The sequence below is a fragment of the Oryctolagus cuniculus genome, chromosome 13 (assembly GCF_964237555.1).
Source record: "Oryctolagus cuniculus chromosome 13, mOryCun1.1, whole genome shotgun sequence".
Classification (NCBI taxonomy): Eukaryota; Metazoa; Chordata; class Mammalia; order Lagomorpha; family Leporidae; genus Oryctolagus; species Oryctolagus cuniculus.
The window spans coordinates 20321738-20341659 of NC_091444.1; the positions used below are offsets into that span (position 1 = coordinate 20321738).

Here is a 19922-nt window from a genome sequence, read left to right on the forward strand (position 1 = left end):
TCTTCCAGGCCAGCTCTCTGTTGTGGCCAGGGAGTGCAGTGGAGGATGGCCCAAGTGCTTGGGCCCTGCACCCCATGGGAGACCAGGAAAAGCACCTGGCTCCTGGCTTCAGATCAGCGCAGTGCACCGGCCGTGGCAGCCATTGGAGGGTGAACCAATGGCAAAAGGAAGACCTTTCTCTCTGTCTCTCTCTCTCACTGTCCACTCTGTCAAAAAAAAAAAAAAAAAAAAAAAGAATTTATTGGGGACCTGTGCTGTGGCGTAGCAGGTAAAACCACTGCCTGCAGTGCCGGCATCCCCTATGGGCACTGGTTCAGGACCTGGCTGCTCCACTTCCCATCCAGTTCTCTGCTGTGGCCTGGGAAAGCAGTGGAAAATGGCCCAAATGCTTGGGCCCCTGCACCCGTGTAGGAGACCCAGAAGAAGCTCCTGGCTCCTGGCTTTGAATTGGTGCAGCTCCAGCTGTTGTGGCCATCTGGGGAATGAACCAGCAGATGGAAGACCTCTCTCTTTGTCTCTACCTCTCTCTGTAACTCTGTCTTTCAAATAAATAAAATAAATCTTTAGAAAAAAAGAATTTATTTATTGGAAAGGCAGAGCGCCAGAGAGAGGGAGAGGGGAGGTGAAACAGAGACAAATCTGCCATCCTCAGCTTCCTCCCCAAATGCCAGTCACAGCCAGGGCTGGACCAGACCGAAGTCAGGAGCTCAGAACCCCATCTGGGTCACCCAGGGGCGTGGCAGGGACCCAAGACCTGAACCATCATCTGCTTCCTTCCCAGGGTGTGCGTTAGCAGGAAGCTGGATCAGAAGCAGAACAGGCATTTAACATGCTGCGCCACAACGCACATGCCAGCTCTTTGCTTTTTAGGGATGAATAATATTCTGGTGTTTGGATGTATCACAGTTTATCCATTCACCTACTTTTTAAAATTTATTTATTTATTTGAAAGTCAGGGTTACACAGAGAGAGAAGGAGAAGCCAAGGGGGACTGTCTTCCATCCGCTGGTTCACTCCCCAATTGGCTGCAGTGGCCGGAGCCAGGCGCCTCTTCTGGGTCTCCAGTGCAGGTGCAGGGGCCCAAGGACTCGGGCCGTCTTGTACTGCTTTCCCAGGCCATAGCAGGGAGCTGGATCAGAAGTGGGGCAGCCGGGTCCTGAACTGGTGTCCATATGGGATGCCGGCACTGCAGGCGGTAGCTTTACCCACTACACCACAGCGCTGGCCCCTGAAGGGCATCCTTGGTGCTTCTGCATTTGGTGGTGATTGGTATAAGCTGCTCTAAGCATCGCTGTGCGGGCTGCTTGCATCGCCCACCTTGCACTGACTGCATCCTGGTATTTTGTTAACTTGTTTTCTGCCTTCCCTGCTGAAGTGAGCGAAACCGTAAACCGTATGTCTCCTCCACCTATGTATGGGGCCTTCAAAAAGTTCCTGGAAAAACTCGCACCAAAATAAGGTCATCTTTTACATTTTTATTTATGTTCATTTTGTTTGAAAGGTGGAGAGACAGGCAGATGTTCCGTCTGTTGGCTCACTCCCCAAATGCCCCCAACAGCTAGGGCTGGGCCAGGCCAAAGCCAGCTACCCAGGTCTCTCCTGTGGGTGGCAGCAGCCCACGTACTCGGGCCATCACTGCCGCCTCCCAGGGTGTGCATTAGCAGGGAGCTGGGTTGGAAGCAGAGCAGCCAGGACTTGAACCAGGCACCCTGATACAGGAGGCAGGTGTCCCAGGAGACGACTTCACTGCTCTGTGCCAAGCGTCTGCCACCTAAACGCATCTTCTAATTCCATTTTTCCATGAGCTTCTCGAAGTAGCCTGTGCTCCCCCAGACCAGCGTCTGCCACCGTCTGTCACGTGTCCTGGGCCACTGAGGCCACCCTGGATCCGAGGCAGCTTCCACCCCAGAATGTGAAGTGCTGCCGGCTGAGCCGCGTCTCGGCACCGCCCATCTCTCTGTCACATGTGTTGTGGCCACCAGCACAGCCTGCCTGGGGTGGGGGTGCTGCGGGAACGTGGGGAGTCCCCGATGGCGACAGCTTGCGGGAGCCGTGGGCATCTCGTCCACCTGCCAGGGACAGCTTGTGGAATCCACACTAGGGGTCCCCCAATCTGGAGAAAGAAAGCGAACCAGGACCCGGAAAAACAAAGAAAGAGAGGCAAGCAGACGGTGACTGTGGACGGATCGTTCCTCCGAGTACGGTTATCGGTGGTGTCAGCGAGGGAGCCGCCTCTCCGTGGGCTTGGACCCCACCCAGCGGCGGCAGCCAGCACCTGTCCAGCTTTGCTCTGTGTCCATGCAGTGCCCAGAAAGCACGCAGTGGGCCGTCCCTGCAGCCCTTGGGGCAGCTGCTGTTACGATCTCGTTCTTCAGATGAGACCCACAAAGCCCCGAAGGCTCAGACTTGCCCACGGCCCCTCTCTCCAGGTGGGGGGTGGCTTCAACCCGGGCCTCCAGTGGTCTTCCCTGGTCACTCCCCAGCTTACGCATGCCCCATCCAGACACTTCTGCCCTGAGTTGCCCGTGCGAAGACCTGGAGATTCATCAGGCCGCCCCAGGGTGTGGACAGTGCCTGTGTGGGACAGCAGGTTCCACGGGTGCTCACGTTCAGATCTGCAGCGTGGCCTGGCCCTGCCTTGAGGTTTGAGGGTGCTGGAATGTCTCGTTGTGAAGAGTGCCGGCGGTGCTCCTTCCTATGTGGGAAGCTTGGCAGTAACACACCTGACCCAGTGCCATTGGGATTCTTTACGGGAGGTGAGATCACTGTGTGACGGGACACAGCATTTCCTGTTTAGGTGGCCGATTTCTTCTCATTTCTTCCCTGTGTGTGCGGGGGGCTGGGAGCGTGTGGTGTCCGGGGGGGCAGGGGCACCCCAGTCGTGTAGGAATCGGATTGTTCGTGTCCGCAGTTGATAACGTTGTGTCCGCTGGCGCGCGATTTCTCTGCTGGTTTATTTGCATTCTTTAGCTCACGCTCTCCCCCTGCCTTGGGGCCCCTCTCTGATGTAATCTGTGGCCCTTACCTGACTCCCACCTGTTTGATGAGATATGATAGAGTCCTTCCGGTCCATGCTGTCTGTGCATGCGTGGGCAGCGTGTTTGATTTCCTGGAAGGTGTGATGGGGGCGCTGGGTCACTGGGTGCTTCTTCCCTGTGCCCCTCTGGGACCCCCCCCCCCCCCCGTGCGGAGTGCTGGTTCTGCCCTGCAGAGGTCAGCAGAAAATTCCACTCCATCTTCCGTCGGGAGGTCGGGAGGGTGGGCACCGCGGCCCCCTCTCCGGCAGCAGCCTCAGCCTGCCCGAGCACCTCCGCCTCTCCTCATCCCCACCCCCGCCCACCGAGACCTCACCTGGGAAGGCCACACCCCCGCCCGGGGTTGTCCTCCACCCCTAAGCGGTCACCTCTTGTGTTGTTGGAAGGACCAGGAGAGGACGCTGGGTGATGAGGGCCAGGGCCGTGGAGCAGGGCTGTGTGGTCACTGCGTGTGACCTGGAAATGGGGATTTCATCCGTGTCTCCCCTTTAGGACCCCTGCCCTTCTCTGCCTGGCTTTCAGGAGGAGGAAGCCTGCAAGGGGCTTAGGGCTCAGCACTGGATGCACCTGCCCATGCGAACTGTGGGTTCTCCCCTTGCTTGGCCCCGATGAGAGTTCTCTTGGTGTATGGGAAGGGCTGTGAACCACGTGCCTGTCTTCCAAGCTGAGCGCACCCGGCCGGGGGGTGAGGGCCCTCACATGCCCATGTCACACAAGCGCAGACGCACACCCTGCTCTTTGTCTTAGCACATTAAGCAGAGTAGTGTTATCCCTTGCATCTTTAGTGAGGGCAAACTCGTAGAACATGAGAGAGACAGGAAGGAGAGTGCCCACTCATCTGCTGGTTCAGCCCCCAAATGCCTGCAATAGCCAGACCTTGGCTGAACCAGAGCCAGAAGCCAGGAACTCAACCCAGGCGCCCCATGTGGGTGTCAGGACCCCAGTTACCTGAGCCAGCCCCACTGCCTCCCAGGGACTGCATCAGCAGGAAACTGGGGTCCGGGGCAGGAACCAGGTCTAAAACTCAGGGATTCCACTGGGAGGCGTGGGCACCTTAACCACCAGGTCAGACGCCTGCCCCTGAGAATCCGTTCTGAAGTGCATGGTTCACTGGCATAGGGATATTCATGAAGTGTGCAGCTGTGACCTCTGCCTAGTCCCAAAACATTCCCATCATCCCAAAAGGAAACCCCGAACCCACTAAGCAGTCCCTCACCACTCGCCTGCTCACCGCCAGTCCGTGTTCTCTCCACGTGCTTGCCTGTCCTGGATATTTCTCATATGGAATGTACGTTCTGGCTCATTCCGCATGTGACTGTCACTGAGCGTGCTTCGGGGTTCGTCCACCCTGTAGCAGGTGGAATGTACTTCCTTGCTGCTCCGGCTGCGTACTAGTCCGCTGAAGTGTGTCCATCTGGTCGCCTGTGCGTGGGCATCTGGGCGCTCTGTGCCTTCTGCCTGTTGTGCTGGAGCTGCCGTAAACACGCGTGTCTGCGTGTTTGATCATTTCGGGCATGGTCCCTGGAGTGAGCCGCAGGGTCGTAGAGCAGTTCTACGCTTAACTTCCTGAGCAGCTGCCAGACTGGCTTCTAAGAACCGCGGCTTCGCCCTGGAACTCACGTGGCTTTCTGACCAGGAGACGGGGAGATTGGGCAGGAGCGCGTTGGGCTGGGGGGCGGGAGCCCCGGGTTCCTTTCCCCGCGTTGCCACTCACAGCTGGGGGACCTCAGGCAAGGCGCCTCCGACTCTGGGCGGTGTTTCCTCAAGTGAAACTCGGGGGTTGTGTTCAGCTGCATCATCCGTACGTTTTCCTCCTCATCTGCGACTCGCTGGGGAAGCTGCGTTCCCGAGTGAGGAGGAAGAGGAGGCCTACAGCTAACGGGGGTTGTCTGGGGACTTCTGCTGCGTGTTCAGCTCCGAGTCCAGGGACCGGTGCTGAGGTGTGGCGGGTTAAGCCGCTGCCTGGGAGACCCGGATGGAGTTCCAGGCTCCTGACTTTGACCTGGCCCAGTCCCAGTCCTTGAGGCCATCTGAGGACTGAACAGTCAATGGAAGATCTCTGTCTCTCCCTCATTCTCTGTTGTTCTGCCTTTCAAATAAACAAAATATTTTTTTAAAAAAATTATGAGTCCAAAAAGTCCCGAACAGTTGGACCTCCTTCCTGCCTGCGTGTTTCTGGTTCATGAATAGCTTCTGGCTTCCTGGCTCCGTCGCGATTCCCCGGCTAAAACGTCCTCCCCGTGGCTGGCCCTGTGTGTCGCTCGGCAGCTCCTGAGCAAAACATGCCGGTGGTGGAGCTGAGACTGGGGCCGTCTCCGTCGCCCCCGCCGGAGGAGTGCAGAGCCCTCCCCTAGCCCAGGACCCCTGCGTGCTAACTTCTGCTGGGTGATCCCAGTCTGCCCTTTGGAGATAAAGAAGCCCGGAAGAGTGCCCGAGGGCTCTGGCTAGGTCAGCGTGAGGGACGTCTTGGAGAGTTAGGACGAAGAACCAAAACCCGGCCGGCGCCACGGCTCACTAGGCTAATCCTCTACCTAGCGGCACCGGCACACCGGGTTCTAGTCCCAGTCGGGGCGCCGGATTCTGTCCCGGTTGCCCCTCTTCCAGGCCAGCTCTCTGCTGTGGCCAGGGAGTGCAGTGGAGGATGGCCCAAGTGCTTGGGCCCTGCACCCCATGGGAGACCAGGATAAGTACCCGGCTCCTGCCATGGGATCAGCGCGGTGCGCCGGCCGCAGTGTGCTGGCCGCGGCGGCCATTGGAGGGTGAACCAACAGCAAAGGAAGACCTTTCTCTCTGTCTCTCTCACTGTCCACTCTTCCTGTCAAAAAAAAAAAAAAAAAAAAAAAAAAAAAAAAAAAAAGAACCAAAACCCTCCTGTGATGTCTTGGCCCTTCTGGAAGGTTGTCTGCTCTCTCATTAACCCTCTTCCCGACGCGTGGTTTCCTGGCCAGAGGGCATCGAGGGAGTCCTTCAGCACCAGGCACTGCCCTAGGGCCACGGCATGTGCTCTCCTGCGCCCCCTGGTGGTTGTCAAGGACACCACAAGGAGTCCAAGAACCTGTGATCCAAGTGGGTTTTTCTGGTTTTGTGTGTGTGTGTGTGTGTGTGTGTGTTTGTGTGTTTTAAGGATTTTATTTATTTATTTGAGAGGCAGAGTTACAGAAGAGAGAAGGGGAGAGAAAAAGGTTTACCATCCGCTGGTTCACTCCCCAGATGGAGCTAGGCCTCTCCAGAGCCAGGAGCCAGGAGCTTCTTCCTGGTCTCCCACGTGGGCGCAGGGACCCAAGGACTTGGGCCATCTTCTACTGCTTTTCCAGGCCATAGCAGAGAGCTGGATTGGAAGTGGAGCAGCTGGGACTAGAACCAGCACCCATATGGGATGCTGGCACCACAGGTGGGAGCTTAGCCTGTGGCACAGCGCTGGTCCCCAACTGGTTTCTTCATCCATCCATTCATTCATTGGCTGAGTTCCTCGTGAGTCCATCACATGTTCTCAAGGGTCTGCTGTTCGGTTACTGTGGTCAGTTCTGAGAGTGGGGCAGTCAACATGACTGGGCACTTTCCCTGTGGAACCTTCATTTCTGTGGGGGAGGCAGTGACGTGGGATTGGCATGAATACCAAGGGCAAGGGCCATCGTGGGGTAGGTGTGGGTGTTGAGGAGCAGGGGTGAGGGGCACAGTCACGCTTGGCAAATCCCTGTCGGAGAGGACGCACCCAAAGAGTGGCCTGGACAGGCTTGTGCAGAAGTCAGCAATACAGAGCAGTGCGCACGAGGAGACCTGGTGGAAGGCAGCACTGGTCACGCCGGAGGGCCACGGACGGCGATGAGAGCCGAGACTGCAGAGGGCGCAGGGCGCAGGGCCAAGGGCGTGGCATTGGTAGGGAGACATTCACGCTTGAGCTGGGCGTGGCCTGTTGCCTCTGCTCTTCTAAATGTCCACGGTCAGGGGCGGAGAAGCAGAGGCAACACGGGGTGGCACGGAGAGGCTGCGGCAGCCCTGGCGGGGGAAGATGGTGCTCCAAACCACCATGGTGGTGGCAGTGGGAGGGGCGCAAGTGGGTACAATCCAGAAATAGACATGAGGCAGCTGCGGGGGGGGGGGGGGGGGTGCGGTGTGGAACCCGGTGCCCAGGAAGGAAGCTGCTGTCGGAAGGCAAGTCGTTCGCTCGCCCCACCTCCACCTCCACCTCCTGGCACAGGGAGCTGCTTTCTGCTCCAGGTCTCAAAGGGGGACCCTGTCTCCCAGGAGCTCGCCCCACCCCGCCCCGCTCCTCCCCATCAGTTAGGTGGAGAGGAGCAGGGGTGCTGTGGGCTGTGCGCTTCCGGCTGCTGCGGGAGAGCAAGTGCAGAACTTGGAGTCCCTTTGAGAGGCAGCCGTTGGTCCAGACGGCTGAGGAGCCACCTCCTGCCTTCCACGTGGCCTCAGGCCCCTGGGGAGCAGCCGCTGGACCACTTTTCAGGACCCCGCGGTTCAGAGCCTCAGGCAGGCTTCAAGAGCCGTGTTTCGGTCTCTGTACTGCAGACCCTTCTTGAAGCTCTTCCCTCTCGGGAACAGGGGAAGAAGAGTTTGTCCCAGCCCGTGCTGGGCTCCGTGGACAGCCATGTGTCGCATCCCTGTGACCTTGGAGCGATTCCTGGTGCTGGAGACGGTGGTCATCGGGCTGGCAGAATACTGCTCGTTCTGCTGACCCCCAGCATCCTGCCTCTGATCACCGTCTCAGCACTGCCGTTGGCTTAGAGGCGCATCAGGGACCCGCCCACCCCCATCCCGGAGCTGCACAAAATACTCGCCGAGATCCTTCATCAAGAAGAGGCGGCCGGCGTTGCGGCACAGCCACATGAAGCCACCACCTGGGACACCTGTGTGCCTTGTTGGAGCACCAGTTCAAGTCCTGGCCCTCTGCTTCCTCTCTGCCTTCCTCCTGATGCAGCTTGGGAAAGCAGCAGATGATGGCTCAAGTTCTTGAGCCTGCTCCCACCTGCTACCCACGTGGGAGACCTGGGTGGAGTTCCTGGCTCCCAGCTTTTGGCCTGACCCAGCCCTGGTGTTGTGGGCATTTTGGGCATGAGCCAGCAGATGGAAGATGTCTCTCTCTCTCTCTCTCTCTCTCTCTCTCTCTCTCTCTCTCATACACACACACACTCTCTCTCTGCATTTCAAATAAAAAATTTAAAATAAAAAGGCAGCCATTGGACAGCCAAGTTTTTCCCTTACTAACCTGTGATGTGCCACCAGTGTTCCCCTGTGACCGCAGGACATCAAGGTGGTCTCAGCTCTGTGCCCCACGCCGTACACCCTCAGCCCCAGGCACACTGGGCGCGTGTCCGGAGCAGCTAAGAGACAAGAGCATTTCTTGCACCCTGGGGCGTGGCGTCTCAAGGCTGGGCCCGTGTCTGCTTCTCCGACTGTTCTACGCAGCCTTGTCCTTCTATCTAGAACTGTGGTTCTAGACAGGACATAGGTGGCAATGCCTGGAGCCACGTTTGATGGGTGGCAGGGCTACAGCACCTAGTGGGTAAGGCGGAGGATTGCTAAGCATTCTGTAGCGCCCAGGATGTCCCTCCCCTCTCCCAGTGGTTCAGTCTCAGATGTCTCAGGAAAGCCTGTTTTAGGACCAAGGGGACCTTGAGAGGCCTCCCAGCCCCTGTAGCATGACTGCAGCAAAGCACAAGTTCAAGGGACACTCACCTGCTGTGTGTTTCTTTCCACAGCTGAGCTCTGTCCAGGAGGCCCAGCTGGAGCGGCTCAAGGCGGCAAGACCCCGAGGGCCGGGGAGCAGGGAGCGGGGCCTGGTGCCGAGGATGGCCAGGCCGCAGCCGCCGCCCTGGGTCCACGCAGCCTTCCTCCTCTGCGTCCTCGGACTTGGTGGAGCCATCGAGATTCCCATGGACCGTGAGTCCCGCTCACCCTTGTCTCTCTTTCTACCGGTTGTGGGCAGAGTTGCCGGCGTGGAGGCCAGCGGAGAGGGGAGCAGTGGACTCTGGCACTCAGAGCTGGGTTTCTCACCAAAGCAGCAGCACAGGCTTTGAGTCTGAAATCCCACACGCTAAGGGGCAGGGCTGCTGCCTCGGGACTGGTGAGCCTGTAGAGTCAGGGATTCGGAGCGCTGCTTGGAGCCCGGCCTCTGCTCCCCTCCCCGGTCCCGTTTGGTCTCGAGCAGTTTTGGGGTCCAGGGTGGGTAGACTGTTCTTATTTACCTTTTGGAAGTCTGGGATGGCCAAAGCTGGACGCGTCAGGCCCTGTTGGCTGGGGTGAGCAGGTGGACGGATGGTCTGGGGTGGGTCAGGAAGGGAACATATCTTCGCAGACGTGGCTGAGTGAGACATTAAATAGAGATTCATGCCACCGGAAGAGACCCAGGCACAGGTGGCTTGCTTTTGCTGGTTTCCAGGTCCTCTGTGGGAAGTGTGTGTCATCCTCTTCTCGGGGGTAGGGCTAAGATTCGACCGTGATGCCGTAAGGATGTGAGCGGCCGTGCTCACCACGGGGTCCCCCCCGGCTGTAGCCACCGCCACATTCAAGAACACCCGCTGGTCGGCAGCCAGGCTCCTTGGCCCCGCCTGTAGGGTGTGCTGCCTGTGCCGCAGCTCTGACACTTAGCGCTAAGGTGGGGACGTGACACTGCAGCCTCCGGTCCCTGCTTCAGGGAAGGGAAGGGACCCCCATGGTGCCAGCCGACTTGGGCTCTCTCCAGTTGACAGACGTCTGGGGAGGAAGCACAAGAGTGACGCAGCCTGCAGGAAGCCCCCACCGAGCCCTCCACAGCCAGCCCCTTCTCCCTCCCAGGGGCACCAACCAAGGCTGCCCCAGAGATGCACGTGCAGCTGCAAGCAGGATGGGCAGGGCCAGCCAGTAGCCCCAAGTGTGTGCGCTTGCCCGGGGACACGTGTGCGTGCGTGTGCACCGTGCTGTGAGGAGGGGAAGGCGGGGAAGGGAAGTGTTGCCGGAGCTACCGTCTGCGCGACTGGCTCAAGGCGACTCTCCCAAGGTTCCCGGGAACAGTGGACGGTCCCAGGCAGACAACCCCAATCAGGAGCGTGTTAGGCTACGTCCCGGAGTGTGGGTTATCACTGCGTGGGGAAGGCGCGTGCTCTACTGCTTCTCTCTCGTTTCCCTGACACTTTGATCCTGAGGCCCGTGTGGGAGGGGCCCCCAGGGCGAGGTGAACCCACAGAGAGAGCTTTGGCGTCTGTGTGGGAGTCTGGGTTCCTGAAGCCCTCCTGGAGACAGACACATGGCAGGTGTCACATCTTTCCAAAGACTGTCTGTGGCCCAAGGGCAGAGGGGGCCGTGACCTCCCCTCCAGCCTCTCCCCATCCCAGTGTCCCTGAGGAGGGGCTGGGAGGAACCCCCTTCCCTTTCCACATGTGTCCAGGGAAATGCAAGCCCTTTCTTTCTCAGAGTCAGGCAGAAAACAGGCGACAGCATCGGAAAAGAACCCGGGTCTCGTCCCCGCCACCATGGCGCTCAGCACGCCCACTCCTCCTCCCTTCATTCTGTCTTGGAACTCACGGGCATCGCAGCTCGCCGTAGCGGGCAGAGGTGCTGCCCACGTCCCCTCTCCTGTGGGTCTCACAGCTGATCCACTTGGAAATCCAGCCACTGTCGCCAGCTCACCAGCAACTAAGTGGCACGCCCAGCATGTTACCATAGCGCTTCCCTGACGGAGGGGTGACCCAGGCTGTGCCCAGGCAGGAGCTCGGGCTGCTGGGGGCACCCCTGGGTGCCCAGCGGGCGTCTCCTGGCTGAGTCTATGGAAGCCGAATGCAGGAAGGCAGGGAAGCAAGCCCTTCATGGAGGCCCCGGGGGCCCTGGGAAGAGGGTCTCCTCGGACAGGTTTCTCCCTCCCCATATCAGCTGAGCCCCACCGTCTGCTCACCCTGGGCTGGGCAGAGCTCAGGCCTCCTCGGCTTTCCCTGTTTGCCTAGGGGTTCGGGTAGGAGGCCATTGTGACCCTTCAGGGGACAGCGTCTGAGCTTGAGAGACGGGCACTGCATCCTGTCTGGGTGGTTTGGGGCAGCAGAGCCCTGGGCCGCTGCACAGTCCCTCGCCGAGACGCCCAGCCTCTGGCCCTGCGCCTGCCAGTGCAGTCACATGCACCCCACCTCCCCGGCCCGAGGAGAACAGCCTGACCTGAGAAAAGTGCCCGGGGCGGCCAGAGTGGGTTTGCCAGCAGCCAGTCTGCTGGAAGCTGGCCCTCCGTCTCCTCCCAGTGTCAAGGGCACTCAGTTCTCTCCTGGGAACCTAGAGGAGGGCAGTGGAGGGGGGAGTCACTGCCTCCCAGCCGCGTCCTGAGCAGCACTGCAGGATGCCGGGCTGCACGTGCACACGCACACACATGCGCACTTCACTCTCCACCCCCCAGGGGTATGCCCGAGGGCGCAGCCACCAGAGCCAGGCTGGGAAAAGAGGCCGGAAGCAGCAGCCCTGGTCCCCCGGCTGGCTGGCGTCTGCCGCCCCCTGCAGAGCCCAGCCGCCTGCATTTCCTCCCCCTTGGAACCAGAAGAGCGCATTCACTGCCCGGCCAGAAGTCCCCAGCCGGCGAGTTCCGCAGGAGAGAGGGCAGGTGGTGCGATGCTGGACGGGAGCCGGTGTCCTTGTGCCCAGACAGGCTGTCCCCACTGCTGTCCCCTGGCAGCTCATCTTCTGGGTTGATGCTGTCCCTGTAGCTCAGTGGTGGCTGCAGATGTCATCGTCCCTTTAGGCAAGCAGAGTCTCACGAGGGCCCTGGCCAGAGAAGTCGCTGTGGGCTGGGGACAATACCCAGCCTGCTCTGCAGCCCTCTCCCTGCTTGCTCACCGTGTCCAGAGTGTCGAGGAGAACGTAGTGCTGAGGCCCCGCCGGACGAACCCACTCCTCCCCGCCCCCGGCTTGGGATCCACCCGCAGCAGGATTCCCTCCTGTGTGATCTTCACCAAGTGACTTCTGGCCTCGGGATCGAGGGTCGCCGGACAGGGTCTAGGGTGCATCCCAGTGAGCCAGGCTTTGAATTTCCGAGAGAGCAGCCCGCAGCCCGCAGCCCGTGCGCACAGGGACATCCTGCGTCAGGCTTCCCAGCGCCGTGAGGCCAGGGCCTCGATTGGATGTGAGGACCCAGGAGACCTCGGCTGTGTGTCTCGAAATGAAGAAGCCAGGGGCCCGGGCTGTGGTCAGAAGGAATGGGCTCGGGGCCAGCGGGTGTGGCATAGTGGGCTCAGCTGCCACTTGGAGCGCCCACGGCCTGTTCAGAGTCCCAGCTGCTCCTCTTCCCGTCCAGCTCCCTGCTAATGCTCCTGGGAAGCAGAGGGTGGTGGCTCAAGTGCTTGGGGCTGTGCCACCCACGTGGGAGACACAGATGAAGTTCTGAGCCCCGGCTACAGCAGCTATTTGGGGACCGAACCAGCAGATGGAGGATCTCTCTCTCTCTCTCTCTCTGTCTCTCTCTCTCTGCCTGTCTGCCTGTCAGCCTGTCTGCTTATCTGCCTGTCTGCCTGTCAAATAAATCTTAAAAGCAGTGAGCTGAGACATCACCCGTGCTCTCCTGGGAATGGCCCCTTCTGCAGCCCCCACCCCCGCCCCTCCATGCCAACTCTGCTGACTTCCGTCTTTCCAGAATTGCCTTATTTGGCCCAGGCAGGAAGACCACAGGCGAGCGCGGAGGCCGCGGCGGGGAGCCCCAGGGAGCACACATGCACCCCCTCGCCGCTGGCTGCCCCTGCACCCTGCCTTCCTCTGTCTGCTGCCCAGGCAGCACCGGGCAAGCAGTGATGCCAGACGCCTCCTCCGTGCGCCCACGGCCACACAGCCTGGCCCCTGGGGAGAACCAGTTTGAGGCGCTGCTGGTCTCCCCTGCGGGGCGCTCACTCTCGCCTTCCTCAGCACCCCGCGCCGTGCGTCTCTCCTCCCCTCCTGTGGCTCCTTCTGTACCTCTTGGGCCTAGCTGTGGCCACCCTCTCTGCACCCCGGGGTCCTCTTCACGCCTCCCTGCAGTCAGAGCAGAAGGCGTGGAGGTCACGATGGCTCTGCACGGCCTCCGGTCCCCCCGGAAGCACCTGCTCTGAACAGGTCACCCTGGGATGCCTGCCCAGGACCTGAGAGTGCCGTGACGTTCCACCCACGAGGAGGAAACATGCGTTCTTGTCCCTGCAGACGGGGTGCAACCAAGATTGCACCCCCACCTCGCAAAGAACACACCAGCTAAATCCTTGCTATCCGGGGGTGGGCATTTAGCCTCGCAGGTCAGACGTCCGTGTCCCACACCTGAGGACCTGGGCTCGGTCCCCAGCTCCAGGTCAGGACTCCAGCTTCCTGCTAGTGCAGAACCTAGGAGGCAGCAAGTGATGGCTCAAGTCATCGGGCGCCTGGCTAAAGCACCAGCTGAGCTTTCTCTTCCTCTCGAATAAAAGTTTAAAAAAAAAATGAGTAAAACCTTGGTATCCAGAGTATGGTGTACACACCACCAGCATGGGCGTGGCCTGGGCACTTGTCAGAAATGCAGAGTCCCAGGCCCCGCCCTCTACCGCGGACTGAGAACCTGCTTTTCAGTCTGATCCCAGGTGACTCATGTGCCTGGTAAAGCTTGAGACGCTGGACCTCGCCCACGTGCACCTGTGTGGAGCGCGTGCACATCTGACGTGAGAGCTGCAGAAGATCTGTGCCCCTCCCCCCGCCTCTCTACGACCTTCATGGGAAGCACAGAGGGGGAGGGGCTGGCGCTGTGGTGTAGCGGGTAAAGCCACCGCCTGCATTGCCAGCATCCCATATAGGCGCCGGTTCGAGTCTCAGCTGCTCCACTTCCGATCCAGCTCTCTGCCGTGGCCTGGGAAAGCAGTAGAAAATGGCCTGAGTCCTTGGGCCCCTGCGCCTGTGTGGGAGACCTGGAGGAAGCTCCTGGCTCCTGGCTTCGGATCAGCTCAGCTCTGGCTGTTGCTGCCAACTGGGGAGTGAACCAGCAGATGGAAAACCTCTCTCTTGCTCTCTCTGTCTCTCTGCCTCTGCCTCTCTGTAAATCTGCCTTTCAAATAAGTAAATAAATCTTAACAAAAAAGAAAGAAAGCAAACAAAGCCCAGAGTGGAACTGTAGGCTCTGCCACATCCCCCAGAGTCTTGCTGGGAAGCACGGTTCTGTAAGGTGGGGACCCTCGGCCAGAAACAGGGCAGCAGCAGCGCATTTGCCCTCGAGTTTCCCAAAGGATGGGGGAGGAGGAGGAAGAAGAGGTGGGGGGAGAAGGAGGGGGAGGAGGGGAGAGGAGGGATGGGGAAAGGAGAGGGGAGGGGGGAGGAGAGGTGGGAGAGGAGGGGAGAGGAGGGATGGGGAGAGGGGAGGGGGAGGAGAGGAGGGGAGAGGAGGGATGGGGGGAGGAGGGGGGAGGAGGATAGAGGAGAGATGGGGAGAGGAGAGGAGAGGGGGGAAAAGAGGGGAGAGGAGAGGAGGTGTCTTTTCCTGTCCTGAAGGAGGGAAGGAGAGCAGTGAGGCCTGGGCCTCAGGGCTTCCATAGCGGGTTCAGATCCCCCTCTGAGCCTCTCAGTCTGCCTCCCCATCTCCCCCTGCACTGTTGGCCTGGAGCCCACGTCCCTCAGTGGTGTGCGGTGGCCTTTCAGGCAGCACCTCTGGTCAGGAGCTGGTCCCTCTGCTCCGCTGTGTGGTTACCGTCTCCCAGGGGAGGCATCGCACCTGCCCTGAGCACTCACTGAGCCTGTTCCCGAGCCCTGCTCTCGAGGACTTGAGCCACCTGCGGCTGGGTGCACAGTGCCCCCCGCCCCGCCCCGCCTCACCCTACCTGCCTGCTGCGGGGAGAGAACGCCTGGGCGGGGCGGGGATGTTCCTGTGCCGTAACCGTCTTCTCTTCTCCTCACCCCATGCTAACCCATCGGAACTAACAGCAAGCATTCAGAATGAGCGTAAGTCCCCCGTGTGCCTCTGGCAGGTGGGAGGGAGGAGGGGGTGGCAGGGAGAAGGCCAGGTGAGGAGAGACTGGGACAGTGGCTGCCCCCCGGACCTGCGGAGACTTCTCCCAGGGCTTCTCAGTGCTGGGGCCCCGTAGCAGGGTCCTTACGCCAGGGAGCAGCCTGTTCCTGGGAAAGGCGGAGGAGCAGGTTCAGGGAGAAGGTCTTTGGGTCAGAGCTGACCAAGCTACAGAGCAGTGGCTGGTGCCTGTCCCGATATGAAACGCTGGGGCTCAGGACCCAGCGTGAGAGGATCCAGGCCCTTGCGTGCAGACAAGTCCCTGGGAGCATCTCTGGATCAACACCTCTTTCAGCCCTGGCCTCGCCGAGCCCCCAGTGCCCGGAGCCATCAAGGCGTGTAAGCTTGGAAGTCTGGCTGCTTTCGTTCCCGCCTTCATTCAACAAACATGTACTGAAAACCTGTGCATTGCGCAGGGCACTGGGCTAAGAATGGCAGAAACAGCCGCCAGGCTTCCAGTTCCTCCTGGGATCTTAAAGGGAGCCCTCTTACACCGGGCCGTGGACACCTGTGCCCTGTGCTGCAGCCCCCCGAGCTGGGTCTCTAGAATGGGGCACTGTTGCTCCCCCACAAGCCTCCCTGTCCACGTGGCTCCTGAAGCTCTTAATTTCCGCCATTCCCAAGCCAGGGCCCACAGGGGTCCCGGCCTCCCTGACCGCCCGTGGTGTGCCCTGTTGCAGTGACCCAGCCTCCGACCATCACCAAGCAGTCAGTGAAGGACCACATCGTGGACCCCCGGGACAACATCCTGATCGAGTGTGAAGCCAAGGGCAACCCCGCCCCCAGGTGAGTGGCAAGGAGGGGAGCGAATAGGAGGGCACCCCCCACCACCACCACCAGCAGCTTTGTCTCTAGCCTGGTGGTGCTTGAGGCCAGTGAGGCAACTGGGAAGTTAGGGCCACTCACTCCAGAAGTGGCCCCTGGGAGCCCACCTGGGGGAAGGTGAATAAGGCCCTGGGGGCCAAGGAAACATCAGGGGCTCGTGTGCAGCCACGGCGACCATGCAGGACTTGGAGTTCAGGCTTCTGACTTTCAGTGTCACACCACTGCCCGGTGTCCCCTCTTCTACCCGCGTTCAGCTGCCAGGAAGTACCTCCCAGCTACCTCGGGTCTTCCTTTTTTAAAAGATTTATTTATTATTTGAAAGAGTTATAGAGGAGAGGCAGAGAGAGACAGATCTTCCATCCATTGGTTCACTCTCCAAATGGCCACAACGGCCAGAGCTGGGCCAGGCCGAAGCCAGGAGCTTCTCCCAGGTCTCCTGCTGCTTTCCCGGGTGCATCAGCAGGGAACTGGATGGGAAGTGGAGCAGCCGGGACTGGAACTGGTGCCCATACGGGATGCTGGCGCTGCAGGTGGCGGCTTTACTCCTACGCCCCGGCACTGGCCCCAGGTCTTCCCTTCTGAGTGTGTGGCTCATCAGGACCCAGTGGGAGGTCAGCAGCAGTGTGTGGAGAGCCCGCTCTGTGCAGGCTGTGGGAGGCGTTGTGACTCACGTCTCGCCCCGTCCCCTGACCGCCCTCTGCGGCAGGACCATGTCCTCCCCGGGGTGCGTGGGCTTTAAGGGCCTTTTCTCGGTCCCAGCGTGAAGGGTGCAGATCCAGAGTACACCCCAAGCTCAGATTGTTTCCACGGCGTGATGAGCATCGCAGGTAGGGCCGGCGTGAGTTATCTGTCTCCCGCATTCAAAGCAGCACCCAGCAGAACTCAGGAGCTGCGAGGCGGGGTGCAGGCTCACAGGTTGGGGCTACCTTATCCTGGCCTCGGGGCTTGTTTGAGCCGGTTCAGCACTGAGCTGTGAGCCCGGGGCCTGCAGGGACCCACTTACCCTAAGTGGAGGCCTGAAGGGTGGCTGACCTTGCCCCTGAGACTTGGTCTTCCCCCCCAGGGCTGCTTTGCAGGGGCAGTGACTGACACTGAGCAGCCTGTGTGGCTCCCCCTCCCCCTGCGGCCCTTCCTGGTTCTGTCACGGGCAGAGCAGCCAAGGATGCATCTCCTGTGGCAGGTGCACATCCGCCCAGCAGAGGTGGGGAACGTCCCCACTCTTCACCCAGCACTCAGTTCTAGGAGGGCTGAACAGTTTCTGGAGAAGTGGAATTAAGAGAGAAGTGTGGGAGCCGGCGCCGCGGCTCACTAGGCTAATCCTCCACCTTGCGGCGCCGGCACACCGGGTTCTAGTCCCGGTCGGGGCGCCGGATTCTGTCCCGGTTGCCCCTCTTCCAGGCCAGCCCTCTGCTGTGGCCCGGGAGTGCAGTGGAGGATGGCCCAGGTGCTTGGGCCCTGCACCTCATGGGAGACCAGGATAAGCACCTGGCTCCTGGCTCCTGCCATCGGATCAGCGCGGTGCACCGGCCGCGGCGGCCATTGGAGGGTGAACCAACGGCAAAGGAAGACCTTTCTCTCTGTCTCTCTCTCTCTCACTGTCCACTCTGCCTGTCAAAAAAAAAAAAAAAAAAAAAAAAAAAAAGAGAGAGAGAAGTGTGGGGCCGGTGCTGTGGCTCAGCAGGTTATCACCCTGGCCTGAAGCACCAGCATCCCATATGGGCTCTGGTTTAAGACCTGGCTACTCCACTTCCAATCCAGCTCTCTGCTGTGGCCTGGGAGGGCAGTGGAAGATGGCCCAGGTCCTTGGGCCCCTTCACCCATGTGGGAGACACAGAGGAAGCTCCTGGCTCCTGGCTTCGGATCGGCAGCTCTGGCTGTTGCGGCCAATTGGGGAGTGGACCATCGGATGGAAGACCTCTCTCTCTCCCTCTCTCTTTGCCTGTCTTCTCTCTATATAACTCTGACTTTCAAATAGATAAATAAATCCTTAAAAAGAGAGAGAGAGAGAGAGAGAGAGAGAGAGAAGCTTATTTGGATGCAGAAAACCTTAGAAATCCATACAGAGTTTTTCCCAGAACGTGTATTTTCCATGAACTTTTTGGAGACCCTCATGTTAGGCTGAGGTTCCTTTCAAAACCTCTGTCTGCTCCCAGGCCTCTGAGCGCGGCCTCTGCTTTACCCTCCACGCTCCCTGAGCAGGGCGCAGGCAGCCTGCAAATTCGGGAGGTGGGAGGAGCAGAGCCGGCTCGCCAGGGCGCAGGACTAGGGTGAACTGGGACTTGGAGTTTGCACTCCTGACAGCAAGAAGGGAAGGAGTTGCTGAGTCTGTATTCCCACCGGTCAAATCCCAGCCTGCTGCCCACCTGTGCACTTAGCATAACCCTCAGGGACCACCTGAGCAGCAGGCCCCCACCCATCACAGGCACCTGGTGGGACTGGGACGTGGTGTTCTGCCTGCTGCTCAGCCAGGGTGGGGCCGTCAGTCTGGAGGTGTGGGGTGGGGCTGGACCCCGGGGTTCGGTGTGAGTCGGGGCCTGTGGGTCTGGGGTTGGCCCGGAGGATGGGGGTGTCCCATCCGTCTCGATTGCTCCTGCCCCCTCTTGGTCCACAGCTTCCACTGGACGCGCAACAGCAGGTTCTTCAACATCGCCAAGGACCCCCGCGTGTCCATGCGGCGGCGGTCGGGGACGCTGGTGATTGACTTCCGCAGCGGGGGGCGGCCCGAGGAGTACGAGGGCGAGTACCAGTGCTTTGCCCGCAACAAATTTGGCACGGCCCTGTCCAACAGGATCCGTCTGCAGGTGTCCAGTGAGTGGCAGGGCGGGGCCAGGGTGGCCTGGCCTGGGGAGATGGGCAGGGGTTCGGAAGATCATTCTAGAAGAACTGGCCCTGCTGCTAGGGGCTGGGAGCTTTGGTGCCCTCCATCTGTGCATCTTCACCAACTCAGAAAGTCCACTGGCATGGAAACTTCCAGGTCAAAGTGTGCAGCAGCCTCCCTGGCCGCCCTGGGCATAGGGGGAGGGAAGGGGGAGGCGGCTTTGCAGGGGGCGTCCATGCCCACAAAAGGCCCCTCCCCCGCCTCGCCAGGGCCGCCCCACCCCCACCTCCTTCCTTCTCCTTCCCCTCCTGGAGCCCCTGTCTCTGCCCCTCGACCTCACTTCCTCCTCCTCTGCCTCTTTGTCCCCAGAATCTCCTCTGTGGCCCAAAGAAAACCTGGACCCCGTTGTGGTTCAAGAAGGCGCCCCCCTGACGCTCCAGTGCAACCCCCCGCCAGGACTTCCGTCCCCAGTCATCTTCTGGATGAGCAGCTGTGAGTCTTGGGGGCCTGGGGTTTTAGTTCTGGTTTTTTGTTTTGGTTTTGGTTTTGGTTTTTTTTTTTGTTTGTTTGTTTGTTTTTTAATTTGACAGAGTTAGACAGTGAGAGAGAGAGACAGAGAGAAAGGTCTTCCCTCCGTTGGTTCACCCCCCGCCCCCAATGGCTCCCACGGCCAGAACTGGGCCGATCCGAAGCCAGGAGCCAGGTGCTTCCTCCTGGTCTCCCATGGGGTGCAGGGCCCAAGCACTTGGGCCATCCTCCACTGCCCTCCCAGGCCACAGCAGAGAGCTGGCCTGGAAGAGGAGCAACTGGGACTAGAACCCAGCACCCATATGGGATGCCAATGCTGCAGGTGGAGGACTAACCAGATGAGCCACAGCACCGGCCCCTTATTTCTGTTTTAGTCTCGGGGAGCTGGGGGGACTGAAAAGGGAGGGGGGCTCCCAGAGCTAGCAGACCTTGACCTGTGAGAGGCAGGTACAGGGCGGCCACGGGGCTCCTGGGCTCCTGCCCCAGCCCCGCTGTGGTCGCCACGCAGCCTCAAGAGGCACTTAGCATCTCCAGGCCTCAGTCTTCTCTTCTGGGGGAAAAAAAAAACAGTCTCAATTGTGCTGCTCTGCTGGGATCCTGGCAGGGGTGAGTGGGTTCGTCTGTGCAGTGCTGAACACGGGGCCAGGCACCCCGTGAGTACTTGGCGAGGGCTGTGATGATGAGAGATGTGAGAGGGTAACCACATTCAGAAACGGTTCTGGCTGATGGGGGACTGGGGCTTGTTCAGCCTCTCTGCACTTCTCCTGTTTCA

The 19922-nt window shown here is 60.1% G+C and overlaps 1 protein-coding gene across 20 annotated transcripts in view; it reads left to right on the forward strand.

Annotated features, from left to right (window-relative positions):
* Positions 1 to 19922, forward strand: part of NFASC (neurofascin) — a 176032-nt gene that overhangs the window by 94237 nt on the left and 61873 nt on the right. For 13 of the 20 annotated variants that reach the window (XM_070055159.1, XM_070055168.1, XM_070055160.1 and 10 more), the window contains 5 exons: positions 8747 to 8927; positions 14898 to 14915; positions 15660 to 15765; positions 18416 to 18612; positions 18992 to 19114. In XM_070055159.1, the coding sequence (XP_069911260.1) occupies positions 8747 to 8927; positions 14898 to 14915; positions 15660 to 15765; positions 18416 to 18612; positions 18992 to 19114 (625 nt within the window). The remainder of the gene's footprint in view (positions 1 to 8746; positions 8928 to 14897; positions 14916 to 15659; positions 15766 to 18415; positions 18613 to 18991; positions 19115 to 19922) is intronic. The other 7 variants (XM_070055155.1, XM_070055158.1, XM_070055171.1 and 4 more) reach the window with 1 other exon arrangement.